Genomic DNA, 19945 nt, shown 5'->3' with positions numbered 1-19945 from the left:
GATAGATTTCAAAACGTTATAAACAATCTTAAAATATCAACAACAAAGATACATCAGTTGTTGCTTGGGTTAACAGAAAATTCTTCAATCGAAGCTACAAGAACATCTAGGGAAAGGTTCGAACTGGAATCAAGAAAAATCATCACTTCTTTTTGCCTGCAAGGCGGCATATTTTGCTATTCCGAATTACACCATGTTGGTACGCAAACGTCTTCAAGGTTTCTGTGGGATTGAAGGCTCCAAAAATTTTAAACATACCCTTCTTTAATTATCAACAAATTATATTGTATCTCTTTCTAAGAGAGATTTACAATGTTGTTGAGTGTTCCAATACATAGATACAACTGAGTACAAGAAAAAAAAAATTAAAAATACAGAGGGTGGTGGAAATCTTCTTATAGATTTTTATTTGTTCATAATGAATGACGATACCTCACATATCAAAGACAATGTAAAAAAATTGAACATATATAGTTCAATTATGCGAGTGAAGATACAACTGTAGGGCTTTCTTCATCTCACAAATCGAGGATGGGGATTGACATATTTCTAAACACACATTCAAGCTGCAGGCTTCAGATACAATCGTTCTAAGTTAAAACTGCCAAATACCGGAAACTTGGAGCGACCTGGTTACCTATAACAGCTTGGAGTGATCTGATTACATTAACAAAGCAGAACAGAACAAACAGGAAAAGATATTTGGTTCCAACAGAGAGCCGAGGCTCCTGAAATCTGGAGGACAACAATAGTAATGTATTTTAAACTTCAGATAATCAGCCCCTAAAAATTTAGTCAATGGTTTCAAGAAAAGGGTAATCCGTATAGCCAATAACAGGATCGGAAGTGTAGAAAGTTTCCCTGTTGTACTTATTAAGAGGAGCATTGATCTCAAACCTCCGTGGCAGATCTGGATTGGCCAAGAACCAACGTCCATAAGCAACAAGATCTGCATGGTTCTGTGCCACAGCTTTGTTGCCTTCTTCTCTGTTAAAACCCGCAGCCACCATGAAAGTGCCATTGAAAGCTTTCCTCATTGGCATAAGACTGTCTTGGGTTTCTGTTATTTCTCCAAGAATTTTCATTCTTGGCTCCACCACGTGGCAGTATAGAATACCGTATTTATTCAAGGCTTCGACCATATACAGACCCAGAGCATTTGGATTTGAGTCTCCTGCTTCCATGAAGTGAGCAAATGGAGAAAGCCTAATCCCAACCTTATCTGCTCCTATCTCATTAGTAACAGCTTCAACAATTTCAAGAGCAAACCGACATCTGTTCTCAAGAGATCCTCCATATTGATCATTTCGATCGTTGACTTGGTCTTTCAGAAACTGCTCTATTAGATAACCATGAGCTCCATGGATCTCAACTCCATCAAAACCTGCATATGATATCAGACAGCGACTATCATTATGTGAAAGAAGAATGATGATCAACTCTTACACTTCATCTGGTGTGAGGAAAATTTCATAAAATATATCAATAGATGAACTCATCTACTCCTCCCCGAACATCTTGATTGCTGGAGCAAGAAATTGAGATACTTGCTTTACGCCACTCCCCAGTTCTGGATAGCATGGAGCTCCCAATTTGTAAAGAGCAGTAGTGAAATCTATATCTTATTGCTGGATAAATAAAAAACAAAGTAAATAAATGCAATCCATCCAGCCGCGGCGCCGAATGAAATTTGCTATCGTCACCGCTCACCTCAGCACATTGGGGGCTGATGTTTCGGTCCCAACTGCTCTCTACATATAATGCATGCATGTCATGTTTATTAATATATGAAAAATGCGAAAAATGCTAGAAAGCCCGAGGAGTTTACCGACAGGATTATCGAAAGGGCAAAAAGATAATTTTGCCCCCCGCCCCTACTTCTCTCCTCTACCCCCTATGGTCGCTGCCCTAACCTTGTCGCCACCCTCACCTTGCCTCGTCGCTGCGCCTCCATCGCCTCACCATCCTCACCTCGCCTTGCCTCTGTCGCCCCGCTGGCATCGCCGCCTCGTCACGCCGATTTGCTGCAACGATGATTGGCGAGGCAAGGCGGCGATGGCAGTGGGGCGACGAAAGTAAGGCGAGGCGACGGAGGCGCAACGACTAGGCGAGGCGAATGTGGCAACGTGGTTAGGGAAGCGGTCATGGGAGGGAGAGGAGAGAAGCAGGGGCGGGGGCAATTTTATCTTTTTGCCCCCTTTTTGTAAATCTTTCTGTGACTCTCTCTGGCTCTGTAGTGGAGTTCTTAATATATACGTAAGGATACAATAAAAAATATATATCTATACAACTTAACAAATTAATAATTACAAAAAAAAAGTCACTATTATATCAATTTATATTAATATTTTTTAAAATGTAATATGGATATATATAAGGCATATTGCCATGAATACCTTATATATAATATATAATTTTGAAATTTATGTATTCAATCTCTTTTAATGAAGATAAGACTTAGGATACTTGTGTATGTTACTGTTTATTGTAATTAATATATAAATTTATTTATTTTATTTTATGAAATTATTGATGTATTTTAGGTAAGAATAGAAAATTAGAGCTGAATATCAAGCAAGAAAATAAGAAAAGATGTGGGGAAGAAAAAATGTATTTGATTAAGCAAATAAATATATAATCTAAAGCTAAAAATTAAAACTTTATCACATAATTTTATAATAAAATCCTAAAATGTTAACAAAAAAACAATATCACAATAAAGATAAAGCAAATTATAATAAAATCCTAATTAAATATTAAATTGATGAGTTGGGTGAGAAAGGTTGTCGAGTTTTGAGATGGCAACTTGCAAACCACTGCTAGTAGGAAAAAAAAAAGGTTTTATTTAAGAAGATTACCATATAAACTGTAATATCTCGGTATTTTGAAAAAAAAATAATTTATTTTAGATTTATTGGTGATTTGTGGGTTTGAAAAAGTTGATAGGAGAAATTAAAATTATTGTGTTTTTGAGTTGAGAGATGATTCTGTTAGAATAGAAGTGCTATGGCACACACTAAGAGGGGAGTGAATTGGATAATTTAAAAACATAATTGAACTTGAAAAACTTTTTGATATAAATTAAGGTTTTAGTGATTTAAAAACGTAAAACATATAAAATGACAAATATAAGTTTGCAAAAATAAATGAGTAATAATGAATTGCTTGGAAAGATAAATAGAGCAAAGAACACAAACACAAAAGAACACAATGATATATAGTGGTTCGGCTTAACCCAAGCCTCATCTACCACCTTAGCTCCTCACTAAGGATTTTGCAAACAATCCACTAAAACCTCTTATCACTTCGGATAGGCCCTCTAGCACCAAACTAGGAAATACAACCTCTTGCTTTCAAGCAAGCCCTCTAGCAATATAAGCTAGGAAAAACAACCTCTTGGTTTCAAGCAAGCCCTCTAGCAATATAAGATAGGAAACACAAGAAAGATATAAAAGAGAGTTTATAAGAGTATATCCTCTTAGTTATAATGACTCTCAATAAATGTACAAGGCTTGAATCAAATGAAACAAATTTAGTACAAAGCCTTTTGAGAGAAAAGTAGAAGCATAAATGTAAATCGAGAAGTATGAAATAATCCTTAAGCTCACTTCATTTCATTCCCATTCATTAGCCTCTTCTTGGTCATCAATGAGTTGTATATATAGACATCTCATAAGATCTAAGAGAAAACTAGCCGTTTGTGACCGTTGGGATTTGAAAAACTAGTCATTGTGCTTTCTGCGAAAGAAACTTAGTCGACAGATGAAAATGGTTAGTCGACAGAATCAAGCAAAAATAACAGGCTTAGTCGACAGAGAAAATAGGTTGGTCGACCAAGTCATAAAGACAACAAGGCACTTAGTTGACCAAGACAAAAATAGGCATGGTAGTTAGTCGACTAAGGGTACCCATCTGTCGACAGACTCAAAGAATTAGTCGACCAAGTCATATAAAAAACACTGTTAGTCGACCAAGGTTTAAGGTTAGTCGACCAAGACCATAACATATATACTGTTAGTTGACCAATGTTTATAGTTAGTTGACCAAGGCACAAACAAACACACTGTTAGTAGACAGATCCCATAGCTTTAGTCGACCAAGCAAGAGCAAATTCAATCCAACATATTTATATTTTCTCATGTTCCTTAATTTATATTCTACCTTCCATTTACTTTAATACATAAATGTAAATAACAAAGTACCCCCCATTTGAATTCAATAAAAATATCAAAAAAATAAAAATCCATAAGAATAAGAAAGTAGAATTTGGGTTTTAGTACAAACTTATGATTTTGCGATTTTACCACCTCCAAGATATATACTTTCTATTTTTTGAAAAATTCATTAAAAATCATTTTATCACCAATGAATGTTATCTGTTGAATTATCGGGAGTTAGTTTTTTAAAAAGAAAATATTTTCATGTATGTCTCCTTATAAGGTATTAACTTTCCAGACTTAGAAAAATATGACTTTGAAATCTTGATACTGGAAATTCATTTGGTTTTCATTCTCACAAAATGATACTTGATATTGAAATTGATTTATGTTGAAAACCATAACCTTGATTCATGATTTATGGACTAAATAAAATATTGTTTTTCATCATCAAAACTAAGTATACAAAAGTAAAATAACAGATTCAAAGTTTAAGAAAATTTTTGGAGTCTAAGCGTAATTTTAGAAATTTAGAGTTGAATTGATATAAAATTAACTTTTGCATGTATACAAGTGATGAGGTTCATTGCCTTGTTGCAGGGCGTGCCCTAATAAGTCTTTGGCCACTGGCAAGTTGCGGGTTTGAATCATAGGGGAGGCATCAGAATTTTTCTAAAGGCAAGCAAGGCATGAAACAACGTTGTGTTAGGGCCATGCGCTTGTTGTGCTCTGTAATGACCCGAATTTAGTTATTAAATGTTATATCATGCTTTGAGGTTGAGTTTGGTAGCCTTGATTTGTAATATGATATTTTTGGCGATTATTAATTAAGTGTTGTGTCTAAGTTTGGAATATCTAATGATATATAATGTTACATTCAAGTTGGGAGCTTTTGTGGTGTGGTATCCAGATGTAGGCATGAGGTATTAGGATGATGTTTGACTGTTGTATTCAGATGAGAATGAGGCTAATTCGAATGAGTTTTTGTGAGTATGATTCGAATGTTACAATGAGTGATTTGTAATATGATATTTTGCAATTTTATTTTATTTTGAGAATTGCTTTAATTTAGTGCTCGTATTAAGGTTGATGTTAATTATACCCTCGATTGACCTAACATGTGACCCAACTGACATGGCGGCTGAGGTGCCTTGTTGATTTGTCCAATAATTAACATATCAACAAAACAACATTGTTTTACCTTATGATTTGCAGTAAGAGTAAGGCAAAATAATATCGTATCTTTTTGTCAATGCATCAATCGAGAATAAAATTGACATCAATCTTAAAGTACGAGGACCAAATTGAAGTATTTCTTAAAATGGGTTAAAATTAAAAAAATGACCTAAAGTTAAGGATAGATCAGCTTATTAGCCTTTTCTTTTTTTACTTTTACCCAAACACCATAAAAAATCACAAAATATTTTTATCTGTCAATTTCGATCATTGTGCGCAAATGCAAACACTAAACTGAGAGCAAGATAAATGAATCAATAATAAATAATTGACTTGCTTGGATTAGATCTCTAATGTTTATTACTACCAAGGGTGAACATCAACCCATACCCATTGGCTCTGGAGAGCTACTTGAATCCGTTGTCTTGCCAGGGCAAGGTGGGTACATAGTAGTGAGCTACCTGAAACATTCCTTCATGACACCTCTTTTCTTTTAGGTGATTAGGGCTAAGACCCAAGGACTCTAAAAGTAACTCTTCATAATAGGTGTGCTAATCTCATCACATATTTTCAATACTCTAACATGATATCTCGAAAGTTAAAATATAATAATAGTAATAATAATAACTAGATTCAATTGATATTTAATTAACAAGCACATACTATTATAATTATATACATATATATTGGTCAAAATACAAGTGTCAAAAGATATTAATGTTCAAAAACAACTTATAACTCATTTGGACCCAAAAAAGGATAATAGTTTCTTTCTTTTTTTTAAATAAAAGTATTTTGTAATTTTTTATGGTGTTTGGATAAAAAAAAAAAAAGGACTAATAGGTTGTTTATCCTCAACTTTGGGTCATTTTTTAATTTTATCCCATTTTAATAATTGCTTCAATTTGGTCTTCATACTTTGAGATTGATGACAATTTTATCCTCGATTGGCACATCAGCAAAACGACATCGTTTTGCCTTGCTTTTACTACAAACTATAAGGAAAAATGATGTCATTTCTGAACAAACCATAAGGATAAAATTAATATCAATCTTAAAGTACAAGGACCAAATTGAAGCACTTCTCAAAACAAGATAAAATTGCAAAATGGCCCTAAGTTGAGGGTAAAGCAAACTATTAGCCCTTCACTAATTTACTTTCCTTTCATACATGCATCACATATATGAACCTCTTTCATATTTTAGTTTTGACAATCCTTTAACAAGATTATTTTTGGATAGTTTAGCAAGAACAGTCATACTCGCATGTCCTAACATATTGTGCCATAACCAAGAGTTTTGAGAAATGGAAGCAACTAGACAACTTTCTATACTCAATGATAATATGTCTAAGTACACTATATATACATTCCCTATCCTATTTCCTATCAATCTTGATTCATTTGATTATAAGCAAGCAACTTCACAAGAATTTTATGATCTTTGTCACATAATTGGCTTATACTAATCAAATTACGTTTTAGTCCTTGAACCAAGAACACATTTTCTAAAATCAAATTAGGGAAGGAGATTATACCTATACCAAGTATTTTACCTTTGAAATTGTCTCCATATACAACATTACCTCTGTTTTTGTAAATGATGTTGTTGAAGAGCTATTCATCCCTAGTCATATGCTTAGATCATTTGTTATCAAGAAACCATTTGCTTCCCATTTGATTTGATTCCAAGGCAACCTTATCATCTTCATTTGCCATGAGACAAAGATTGACCTCTTCTTGGTCACTTGATCCCTCACTTGATAAGTCTTCATCACTCCATGTAGCAAGTGCTTTCTTTTTCCCTTTCTTTGAGCTCTTCTTCAAGAAAGGACATTCCATCCTTATATGGCCTAGTTTCTTGCACTCATAATATCGAATTTCCTTAGTGGTATTTTCCTTTTGAACTTTATCTTTCTTGAAGTTTTTTTTTTTTTGGTTGAATCTACCTTTTTTGAGAAATATATTGTATTTCTTAGCTAATAGAGCCATATCTTCATTATCACTGTCAAGGTCTTCATCTTGATCTTTGTCTACCTTAAAAGCTGTTGGATCGAGAGGTACTATAGCACACACCAAGAAGGGGGTGAATTGGATATTTTAAAAAATTTTGATAGAACTTGAAAACTTTTTGACCCAATCGAGATTTTAGTGATTTAAAACATATAACATATGAAATGACAAATGTAAAGCAAGAAGAATAAATGACACAAAGGATTTATAGTGGTTCGGCTTAAACCAAGCCTAATCCACTACCTTAACTCCCACTAAAGATTTTAAACCAATTCATTAAAACCTCCTACTTACACAAGTAGGCCATCTAGCTACACAAGCTAGGAAATACAAGAAGTGTACAATTGGAGAGAATCTAAGAGATGAATCTCTTAGTTACAATGTCTCTCAAAAATGATACAAGGCTTGAAATGAATAATTACAAGTGAAGATCAAAGCATTGAAGAGAGAAAAATAAAGCACAATCAATATAAATACAAATGTGTATACGATGTAAGCTCAAATAATTTCCTTTCCATCCATTAGCCTTCTCTTGATGATCCATGACTTGTATTTATAAGCTTCCCAAGAGATTGAAGAGAAATGTAGCCGTTTGTGACCGTTGGAGTTTGAAAAACTAGCCGTTGGAAGCTTTCTGCAAAAGATATAGTCGACAGAAGAAAATACATAATTGACTATTTTTACAAGTAAAACAAGATATAGTCGACAGATAAAAAAGCATAGTCGACTATCTTCTAACACAAATTTCCCATAGTCGACAGACACAAAGACATAGTCGATAGATGTAAAAATATGAAGAGGATTTTGAATTTTATGAACAAAAATAGTCAACAAATGAAAAGCCATAGTCGACTATCCTTACATGATAGTCGACAGAAGCCTTAAATAGTCAACAGATCAAACCAGCATAGTCAACTATTTTCAGACATAGTCGACAGCACTAAACCACATAGTCGACTATCCATAAACATAGTCAACAGAACACAAACACATAGTCCACTATTCTTTTTATAAAAACTGAATCGATAAATGATAACATGGAAAAAGAATATTTGAATCATAAAATTCTTTAACATGGAAATCTCATAACTTTATTTCATCATCAAAATTATATCAAATGCAAAACATCAAAAGCTTCATTTTCATTTTCTTAAAATCTTCTCATACATATCTTTTTAACATGATTTCGTGGGTCATCAAGGAGCCTAGCCAATTATCAAAAGATTAAGTATCTAAATCCTTAGTTTCTATTATAGTAGTTACCTTAGGATTCCATGCCCTTGGAAGGCATCTTAGGATTTTTCTTACCCTTTCACCACTAGAGTAGACTTTTCCTAATGATTCCAATTCGGTAACAATGTTGTTGAATTGGGTGAAAATTTCTTTGATGGTCTCATCCTCCTTCATGGAAAACAATTCATAATCATGGGTTAGCAAGTTAATTTTGGTTTCTTAAACCTACTTTGTACCTTCATGTGTCACTTCCAATTTATCCCAAATTTCTTTGGCAATTTTGCATGTTGACACACGATTGAATTTCTCGGGGCTTAAAGCACAAAACAATGTATTCATTGCTTTGGCATTGATCTCCACTGCCTTTCTTTCCTTATCAATACAATCCTTGTTTCTTTCAACCAAGAGTAAAGATACTCCTTCCATTATAACCTGTAAAATGTTAGTATCTTGCATAAGGACACATAAAAGTCTTTTCTTCAAATACCCATAGTTTGTTTCATTAAAAAATGAAGGTCTAGAGGTGCTTTAGCCTTCATCTTGCATTGATCCAAAGATACGTGCCATGTGTGGATCTTCCGTAGGTGATTAAACCTGAAATACAAGATAACCTACTCTGATATCAATTGTTAGGGGTGGATTAAGTGTTTTTAAAAATTCATTGAGATTTGAAAATTTTCGCTTGAAATGTGGAGTAAGTGTTATAAAACAGTGAATGAAAAATGAAGTTTGCAATGCGTGAACAATATGAAGCAAGTCTAAAAGAATGATACAAGTAATTTATAACGGTTCGGCTCAACCAGCCTATTTCACTACCTTAACTCCTCACTATGGATTTTCAAATCCACTAAGACCTCTTACTTGAACTCAAGTAGGTCTTCTAGCAATCAGTTAGGTAAATACAAATCCTCTTACCATTGCTCGATAGGTCCTCTAGCTCACAACTTAAGCAATACAACAATAAATGTTTACAATCAATGAGAATCTAGGAGACAACTCTCTTAGTTACAATAAGGCTCATACAAGAATCACAGACTACAACAAATATTACAATAGATACACTTTGCCTTTGAATGAAAATGAAAGCATAAAGAGAAATATGAGATGGGAGATTTGCTTGAGCACTTGCACTTGTTCATTAGCTCTCCCACAAGCTCCTTCATGCTCTATATATAGCTTTTTGGTCAGCTAATCACTTAAATTCAATTTAATGATCGTTGCCTTTAATGGCCATTGCCCCGCATTAAATACCTGAAAACTAGCTTTTTAATGCTGTCAGAACAAAAACTATCAACAAATTCATAGAATCAATTGACCATTTCTTTCAAAACATTTGAATTTTAAAACAAGTTTTCAAGAACTTTCAACATTTTAATAAAGAAGTCGACTTGAATAACCAAATTGTCAACTGTTTTAGATGTAAGGTCGACCATTTTAGAAAATAGTTGATCATTTTTAGGCTAAAACGAATGGGATATGCAAAAACTATCGACCGTTCTTGTGAACTGTCGACTGGGTATTTTTTCACTCTCTGTTCTTTTCACGTAAGTTCAAAAAATGTTGACCATCACTGTATAATGTCGACATGTTGTTAAAACAGTCAACCGTTTTCCCAAACCCAAAAGATGTTTTCAAATTTCTCAAAGAAAACTATCAACCGTTAAAAGGTAATGCCGATAGCATGGCCAAAACACCAATTCTTAGTAGGTCAATGCAAGGTTTTACATTTTTAGAGCATTTTCAATACAAAAAGTAGCACAGCGGAAGTATAAAGCATACATAGTGGAAACAAAATCAACCTTGCAAGACTCAATATTCATCATCGATATGCTAAAACAAAAAAACCCATGCTATAAGGGGTTTGGCGGTATACCTCTCAAATGAAGATCCAGTGTCGATTGTCCACATAGTGGCTGCTCTTCTTCCTATTTAGCAAGCTCCCATGTACCTGTAGTGTCCAGGTGACCATCTCACCACCCCAATCCTAGAGGATCTAGTCAGTTCACGTTTGACCACCTCGGAACCCTCCAACAGAGCCATGATAGGACCCTTTCGATGGAGGTGTCCTAAAGCTATTAAGTGGTCCCTTCTTCAGTTATACCATGGCTCTCTAACAACTTATCTATGAGGGAGACAATGAAGAAGATGATGCACTGGCCAAGCTCAAAGTAAGAAGGAGCCTTGGCTGTAGCAATGAAGGAAGAAGAAGAACAAAGAGAAGAAAAAGGAAGAAAGAGGGAGCAGCTCATGCGTTATAACAGCTTAAAACCCCAAAATTCCCTCCAAAATCTCCTTTCCCATCTATTGAATTGTTGTCCACTCCACCTCCCTCCATTCCTCTTCAAATCATTATGCAACAGAACATTTAATGCTTTGATGCGACGAAGCGACGGGGCATTAATGGCATAAACAATTGATTGCACAAGGCATCCGATCGACCGTTTTAGGCAGTTGAGCTGTTGTGCCAACTTACTCATATTAATTAAGTTTTGATGATTAACAAAAAAGGTATTTTCAATATACAAATTATAGTGTTTTTGGTGATTAACAATGAGTATTTTTCTTAAATATATTAATTGTAGTATCAAATTATTTTCGATTAATTTATAAAATATTTTTTTCATAATATATGTATTAGCAGAAATATTATTTTCCATTAAAATTATTTTTTAGAAAATTTCACTATGCACAAAAAATATTTTTCTCAAAAACTAGACTAGAAAGTCGACCCTTAATGCCCTGAAGTCAACTCTCAGTGTGCATGAAAGTTGACCCTTGAAGTCCAAAAGGTCGACTTTTTGGGTGCTAGAAAGTCAACCCTTGAAGGTTGACCCTTTGTGTGCCAGAAGGTCGACCCTTGGCCCAATATTCAGATTTTTCAACCGTTGCAAATTCAAGCAAAGGTCGACCCTTCCCCTTTGGAAGGTCAACCCTCAGCCTAACGGTCAAAAAAATGACCATTTGAAATAGTGCCCCAAATACATAAAAATATCCCCAAACTCATTTTTGAGACAATTAAGTGCTTCCATTGCAAATTCAAATCACCCGAAATCTCTTAAACCTTCTCAAGCAAAACATCCAAACAATTCAAGGCTATCAAAGTGTTATTGCACATCAATTGAAAAGCTACAAGGCAAAAGGAGAAAAATTCTTCAAGTCTTCTACTACAAATTCAAACTTCTCCATTTGAGGTTACAAATTTATTTACTTTATTTATATTTCATTTACCTTATATAATTTGTTCTTAATTGCTTATTTGTGTCCAAATATGGACAAATTATTTATAAACGATAAAATTACCATTGTGGATTGTATAAATTTTCTAGAACCGTTAAAATCTAGGTGAATCTAGTTTCCAAGATAAGTTAGGGTGGAAATCTTGGTATATTGATTGTCTAAAACTCGTTGTAATTTAGGTGTGTATCTAGTTCTCAAGGTGAGTTGGTGTGAAAATCTTAATAAAATTGATTTAGTGGAACCCCAATGGTTGTTAGATCTTGGGAGAGTGGACTAAATGTGTGTAGAAACACCAAATCATTGTAAATTTTTTTGTACCTCATTTTATTTATTCTTATTATATTTTGTGGGTTGTATTAATTATTAATCTTAAACATAATTTATTATATTTATCAAATATATATTCTTAAATAAAATCAATAATCAATAATATTTATTAAAAAAGAGAAAAATTTTAATCACTCAATTTCACCCATCTCTTGAGTAGCCATACCCTAAGGGATCAACAATTTGTATCAGAGCAAACTTCTAAAATAGTTAAATTCTTAGTTTGAACTTTAATTTAAAAGAGATCTAAATGGTCTTATTCACCAATCAAGCTATGGCGGAAGGATCATCACCTTTTAGGCCACCATTCATTGATGACACAAATTTTACCTACTGAAAAATAAGGATGGAGTCTTATTTGATTTCAAAAGATTTTTACTTATGAAAAATTGTTAAAGATGGTTTTGAAAAGTTTAACCTAGATGAGGAAGATTGGAAGGAAGAAAATATTAAAAAATACCAAATGGATTATAAACCAAAATACATAATTTTTTATTCCATTCTGTCTAATAAATATGAAAAATTATTTGTTTATTCTATATCACATCAAATTTGGAAAAAATTAGAAGTAGTGTATAAAGGTACTGATCAAGTAAAAGATACAAAAATTAATCAACAAATGTCATAATATAAAGAATTTAAACTATTTCACAATAAAAATATTAGTGATATGAATGATAGATTTCAAAACGTTATAAACAATCTTAAAATATCAACAACAAAGATACATCAGTTGTTGCTTGGGTTAACAGAAAATTCTTCAATCGAAGCTACAAGAACATCTAGGGAAAGGTTCGAACTGGAATCAAGAAAAATCATCACTTCTTTTTGCCTGCAAGGCGGCATATTTTGCTATTCCGAATTACACCATGTTGGTACGCAAACGTCTTCAAGGTTTCTGTGGGATTGAAGGCTCCAAAAATTTTAAACATACCCTTCTTTAATTATCAACAAATTATATTGTATCTCTTTCTAAGAGAGATTTACAATGTTGTTGAGTGTTCCAATACATAGATACAACTGAGTACAAGAAAAAAAAAATTAAAAATACAGAGGGTGGTGGAAATCTTCTTATAGATTTTTATTTGTTCATAATGAATGACGATACCTCACATATCAAAGACAATGTAAAAAAATTGAACATATATAGTTCAATTATGCGAGTGAAGATACAACTGTAGGGCTTTCTTCATCTCACAAATCGAGGATGGGGATTGACATATTTCTAAACACACATTCAAGCTGCAGGCTTCAGATACAATCGTTCTAAGTTAAAACTGCCAAATACCGGAAACTTGGAGCGACCTGGTTACCTATAACAGCTTGGAGTGATCTGATTACATTAACAAAGCAGAACAGAACAAACAGGAAAAGATATTTGGTTCCAACAGAGAGCCGAGGCTCCTGAAATCTGGAGGACAACAATAGTAATGTATTTTAAACTTCAGATAATCAGCCCCTAAAAATTTAGTCAATGGTTTCAAGAAAAGGGTAATCCGTATAGCCAATAACAGGATCGGAAGTGTAGAAAGTTTCCCTGTTGTACTTATTAAGAGGAGCATTGATCTCAAACCTCCGTGGCAGATCTGGATTGGCCAAGAACCAACGTCCATAAGCAACAAGATCTGCATGGTTCTGTGCCACAGCTTTGTTGCCTTCTTCTCTGTTAAAACCCGCAGCCACCATGAAAGTGCCATTGAAAGCTTTCCTCATTGGCATAAGACTGTCTTGGGTTTCTGTTATTTCTCCAAGAATTTTCATTCTTGGCTCCACCACGTGGCAGTATAGAATACCGTATTTATTCAAGGCTTCGACCATATACAGACCCAGAGCATTTGGATTTGAGTCTCCTGCTTCCATGAAGTGAGCAAATGGAGAAAGCCTAATCCCAACCTTATCTGCTCCTATCTCATTAGTAACAGCTTCAACAATTTCAAGAGCAAACCGACATCTGTTCTCAAGAGATCCTCCATATTGATCATTTCGATCGTTGACTTGGTCTTTCAGAAACTGCTCTATTAGATAACCATGAGCTCCATGGATCTCAACTCCATCAAAACCTGCATATGATATCAGACAGCGACTATCATTATGTGAAAGAAGAATGATGATCAACTCTTACACTTCATCTGGTGTGAGGAAAATTTCATAAAATATATCAATAGATGAACTCACATCGTACTGATCAAGGTAGGTTGCCGGATGAATGAAAATTTGCAAGATTAATTGAGTATACGTCTTAAACTAGCCTAAGTTTGTATAGTTTTTACCTCCCAATAGAAAATGTTGCTCCACATGATCCAGCAAGAGCACATAGGCATTATGTGTAATAATAATTCAAAGAAGTCTGTTTCATAGCCGACATAAGGTATCATGACCTTATATTTTTCTTAAGATACATATTTTTCCTATCCTGTATAAGACCTTGCTTGAGATATAGAAATTTCCAGACCATATTCAATAACATTAGAATTATCTAGTTGGTTGGACCAAGGATTAGGAACTTGAGAAAGAAAATGAGTTAACAAGGCAGTTTGCCATCTATTACAGGCTTACAGTTTCAGCATAACTCAACTGTACCTGAAACTGTTGTTGATTTCCTTCTATCTCTCGATCAATTTATTTTTTCTCAACCTAAAGACTGAAATCAGCCCAAGCAAGAAGTTCATTATGTTAAAATGACCAGCTTTTCTCATTTCCTTTAGTGGTTGGACTGTCATACAATACATAAAAGGCTAAACGCTTAAGTTGGCAAGAAGGCACAACTCAACTTGGAATTTGGACTAAAACATGCATGTCAATGCATGTGGGTTTCTATGATCAGATAAGCTTATGTGGATCTTCCATGGGATTGACACGGCACTGATGTATCTTTGTTTCATCAAAATGCTAATGAAGTGTGATGGATGGACCAAGATAGCAAAAATGGGAAAGTTCAGTGCCTAATTGTTCGTATTTCAAACAAAAGGAACCAAATTGAAGTTAGCCATTCCAAACAGAGATGTCAAATTAGTTTACCCAATTTTGAAGTTAGCCACAAACTTACCAGCTTCAATTGCATTCTTTGCAGCAAGTCTAAAATCATTGACAATTTGCGGAATTTCATCTGTCCTTAGCCGTCGGGGAGGTGTAAAGTATGCAACATCATAACCTTTAGATTGAAGTTGAGGCGTTATAGACTTGTCGGTGGAAGAGATTGGAGCCTGATGATTTGGCTGAAAATCTGTACAAATTGCATTAATTATTTCACAGTGAACCAACTTGTAGAAAGCCCTAATACTGATAAGGGAAGTAGGTCACCACAAAATATAAAATACAGAATTTTTTACTTATTTATTTATTTTGCGGTTTGGGGCTAGGGCTGGATGAAGAAAGCAAATATATTAACATAGATTGATGCATGAGAGGAGGATTAAAGGAAAAATGCCAGACAAACATGGAGAGGAGGTGAAGGGAGAAGAAAGACAGCCCACTAATATATTAACACAGATTTGATTAAGATAACCAAAATGTACTGCTATTATTGATATTCAACTACATTAGCAAAGATATGAATAATTTGGTAAGTGAAGGAGTGGAGAAAGGAAAAAGAAAAGGCCAACAAGCAGATGACATAATAAACCTTCATTTTTTAAACAATCAAAAAGTTTTCAGAAGCAACCATCTTAAGTCCACAGGATCTTCTCCACTCAGGAAAAACTAAAAACAAAAAGGGAAAAACTAGTTTTTGTTGGGGACAGGGCAGTGGGGAGAATGAAAGAAAAACAAGTTGAAACAATGTGGCAATAATTCTAGGGAGGAGAAGTTCTAGTTGAAGAGAAATTGTGAAGTAATTCAACCATCTGGAAATTGAAGATATTGGAAAACCAAGATGGATAACATGTTACATTAATGCAATTGGAGCCATCAAAGAATCTGGATAGAATACAGTATCAAGATGGATAACACGTTCCTTCTCTAAATCCCTCAAAAAGCATACATTTGAATGGTTTAGTTTATTCATGTAAAGCATTGCCTATCTGACTGCAACAACAAGAATATCATCTCAAACATGACATGAAAACCCACATTCATTTATAGTAGAAATTCTTGTCAGAATTGGTATTGCAAGATCTCCACCACTTGATCCCCTTAAGAGCAGGCCATTCTAATGGTTAATGATGGATTAAAACTTCATTGCTTTCAATTTAATAATTTTTTCTTTAATATTCTGGCTAAACCAAAAGGTTAAACTAGTGTCAGAGGACCTTCATGGGCAGAATGAGCCTCACCCAACCCCTGCCCCAACCAATCTTTTTGCAAGGAAAGTACATCTAGCTGGCATCTTCTAGTATATGGTGATTATTAGGGAAAAATTCAATATATACCTATGTTCCACGTGCATATTAAGCCAATAAATGTAGCCCAAGCATATAAGATCAGAACAAAAAACTAGCAATGAAAAAGTAGTGGTCCACCGCAAATTTAATTTATGTTACACAAGCAACCACGCTAAGCAAAGAGCAAGAAATATTTTCATTAACCCATTTCTCTTTTTTAATCTTTGGAATGCCATCCTTCATGGAAGAGAACAAAAAAAAGGGACAAAAGTGAAAGCTATACCTTGATTTGAAACTCTTCCCACATGCCAAAGTTGACAAAAGAAGGTTCCACCTCTAGCATGAACAGCATCTACTATAGGTTTCCAAGCTTCAACTTGTTCTTTTGTCCATATACCAGGTGTATCTGTATACCTTCACTCAAAGAGAATGCAGTAGTAACAGATAAGATACTTCCACACTCATGCTTATAAACATGCATTTTAAAGATCAAGACTGCATATCATCCTTCCAACTATCAAAAACATAGAACCATGGAAACCCATAAATATAATTATTTAACAAACCCTTGTGCAGTATCTGAAACTCCGGTTGCTTCAGTAATGAGAAGACCCCCTTTTGTGGTCCTTTGTGAGTAATATAAGATGGCATGTGGTTGAGGAACATTGTTGTAAGATCTTTGCCTGGTCAATGGTGCCAAGACAATTCTGAAGAGAGAAAAAATGACCAGGAGAAAAATATCACTACATCCAGAATTAGTTTAATGGCCAAATGGGAGTAGAAGAAAAGTACCAGACATATTACATTACACATGGAATTCATTGGTAAAGAAAAAAAAAACTATGTAAACGAACAATGCACACAGCATGGACATGCCACCCCCATTATATGGCTTAGAATGTTGGGCAGTTAAACACAAACATGTGCAAGAGATCAGTGTAGTTGAGATAAGGTTGTTAGGCAAATGTGTGGCCATACAACAAAAGACAAAATAGAAATCAGATCGCACATAATAAGGTTGGGAGTGGCACTTATTGAAAATAAGATGTGAGGGTAGTGAATAAGATGGCTTGGATATGTGAACAAAAGACCAATAGATATACTTGTGGGGCAAGTGAATGAAATGGAGTAAGTTTGTAACAAAAATTGGAGAGAAAAACCAAAGAAAACTGCAGTTGGAACCTTCAAACATGATACAGACAGAATACAGTAGCCTTACACATGATATGACCATGGATGGAGATAGTGGAGGTATAGAAATCATGTAATAAGGCTTGTAATTATTGTTGTTGTTGTACACAATTAGGTGCCAATATTATAACAATAGCTCCTTTGTGGTTTAAAAAATAATAATAATAAAGAACACACGCGCAGACAAGGTAAAGAAAAAGATTCAACAAAGACCAACTGGAAGATGTATGACTAATGAACTTGAAAAAAAAAAAAAAACCTTAAGCGTTAATGCTGATTACAACTAAACCAGAATTAGAAAATCTGGCAAGACTCAAGCCACGACCAACAACATGAACTGCACTTGTCATTGAATGTAACCATGAAAATGAGATTTATCGAGTCTATTAGGGAAAGGGAACTGAAATTGGAAAAACATAAAATCAAAAGAAGGGGGCATCGTCCAAATCAAAGCAAAGCCACAACTACCAGGAACTTCAGAAGTGAAAAGAGAAAAGAAAGAACGTTTCTCTTCAAAATTTGGGAGAATCAAGAAAAGGAAGATGCAACCTTCCCCATCCCTTTATTTGTTGGTCAAACAAAGGGATTTGTATAACTAGGATTTGGCTGCATAGGCTGAGGAAATTCAGGTCAAACAGAAGTAAATCAATTAAAAATAGAACACAATAATAAACCAAAAGATGAAAAACCATGTCCATGCCTGAATACTCTATTCAGAAACATTTCATATAACTCCAACAAGATAATAAAATAAATAATAGTTAATTCAAAAAAAGACTTAACTAGACTCAGAGAAGATGGCTTATGAAATGAAGTGCTGAATTCCACGTATACAGCAACGGGAGAAAATATTTAAAAGAAAAAAAAGAGCGCCAAAATTGTTGTCCACATTCGGCACTCTGTTGCCGAAAATAAGACTCATGCTACGCAAACCCCCAAATCCAGTAAATAAAGGAACATAAGAAAAGAGAAAGGGGAAAAGATCAATTGGGGATTAAATTAAGCAAAGTACACCAGCATTTGAATGATATACATATATATATACGTACCTGTGAGAAAGTTGAAAGTTTCCCATCTTGTAAGGGGTGAGAAGGGGAAGCGGAACATGCTCTTCTTGCTCGTGCCTTTCCATTCTTTCTTTAGTTTACAGTAGAGATGGAAAACTGGTGCTGGATGATCTTTGTGGATGGCGAATGAGATGAGATGCTCAAAGACTGGAAAGCAGGGGTATTTATAGAGTGCCACACCCACCTTCGTTTGTTCATGTCTTGCTGCACCGATTGATTCAAACAGAAACAGCAGGTCAAAATAGGCCGGCCCAGGTGGCGGCTGAATACTGATTGATCTACTCCTCCCCGAACATCTTGATCCTGCTGCGAGGGAGACAAAGAGAACTTGCTTTGCGCCACTCCCCATTCTGCGGATGCATGGAGGACCCAATTTGTAAAGAGCAGTAGTGAAATCTATATCTTATTGCTGGATAAATAAAAAACAAAGTAAATAAATGCAATCCATCCAGCCGCGGCGCCGAATGAAATTTGCTATCGTCACCGCTCACCTCAGCACATTGGGGGCTGATGTTTCGGTCCCAACTGCTCTCTACATATAATGCATGCATGTCATGTTTATTAATATATGAAAAATGCGAAAAATGCTAGAAAGCCCGACGAGTTTACCGACAGGATTATCGAAAGGGAAAAAAGATAATTTTGCCCCCCGCCCTGCTATCTCCTCTCCCCTCCCATGGATAGCCCCCGGCCCTACTTCTCTCCTCTACCCCATATGGTCGCTGCCCTAACCTTGTCGCCACCCTCACCTCGCCTCATCGCTGCACCTCTATCACCTCACCACCCTCGCCTCGCCTTGCCTCCATCGCCCCGCTGCCCTCGTCGCCTGGCCTCGCCGATTTGTTGCAACGACGATTGGCGAGACGAGGCGAGGTGAGGCGGCGATGACAGCAGGGCGACGGAGACAAGGCGAGACGAAGGTGGTGAGGCGACAGAAACGCAACGGCGAGGCTAGTCGAGGCGAGGGCGGCAACGAGGTTAGGGCAGCGGCCATGGGAGGGAGAAGAGAGAAGCAGGGGCAGGGGCAATCCATGGAAGGGGAGAGAAGAAAGTAAGGCAGGGGTAATTTTGTCTTTTTGCCCCTTTTTTGTAAATCTCTCTGTGACTCTCTCTAGCTTTGTAGTGGAGTTCTTAATATATACGTAAGGATACAATAAAAAATCTATATCTATATCTATACAACTTAACAAATTAATAATTACAAAAAAAAAGTCACTGTTATATCA

General features: G+C 35.2%; 1 protein-coding gene across 3 annotated transcripts; it reads right to left on the bottom strand.

Moving 5' to 3' along the window:
• Positions 1–381: 381 nt before the first annotated feature.
• Positions 382–19075, bottom strand: LOC127808277 (putative 12-oxophytodienoate reductase 11). 3 transcript variants are annotated; one of them, XM_052346743.1, is made up of 5 exons: positions 18702–19070; positions 17028–17168; positions 16745–16875; positions 15189–15365; positions 382–1384 (listed from the first exon to the last, which is right to left on the bottom strand). In XM_052346743.1, the coding sequence occupies exons 1-5, from the start codon at positions 18782–18784 to the stop codon at positions 792–794; spliced, it is 1125 nt and encodes a 374-aa protein (XP_052202703.1). In that variant the 5' UTR covers positions 18785–19070; the 3' UTR covers positions 382–791. The 3 variants fall into 3 exon arrangements, with proteins under 3 accessions (XP_052202703.1, XP_052202702.1, XP_052202704.1); XM_052346742.1 differs by lacking the exon at positions 382–1384 and adding an exon at positions 13200–14202 and having other exon boundaries at positions 18702–19069; XM_052346744.1 differs by lacking the exons at positions 382–1384; positions 17028–17168 and adding an exon at positions 13200–14202 and having other exon boundaries at positions 18702–19075.
• Between the last annotated feature and the right edge of the window lie 870 nt (positions 19076–19945).

The sequence above is a fragment of the Diospyros lotus genome, chromosome 8 (genome assembly GCF_014633365.1).
Source record: "Diospyros lotus cultivar Yz01 chromosome 8, ASM1463336v1, whole genome shotgun sequence".
Lineage (NCBI taxonomy): Eukaryota > Viridiplantae > Streptophyta > Magnoliopsida > Ericales > Ebenaceae > Diospyros > Diospyros lotus.
The sequence above is the reverse complement of the archived record's forward strand: the minus strand, read 5'-3'. Positions and strand labels throughout refer to the sequence as shown.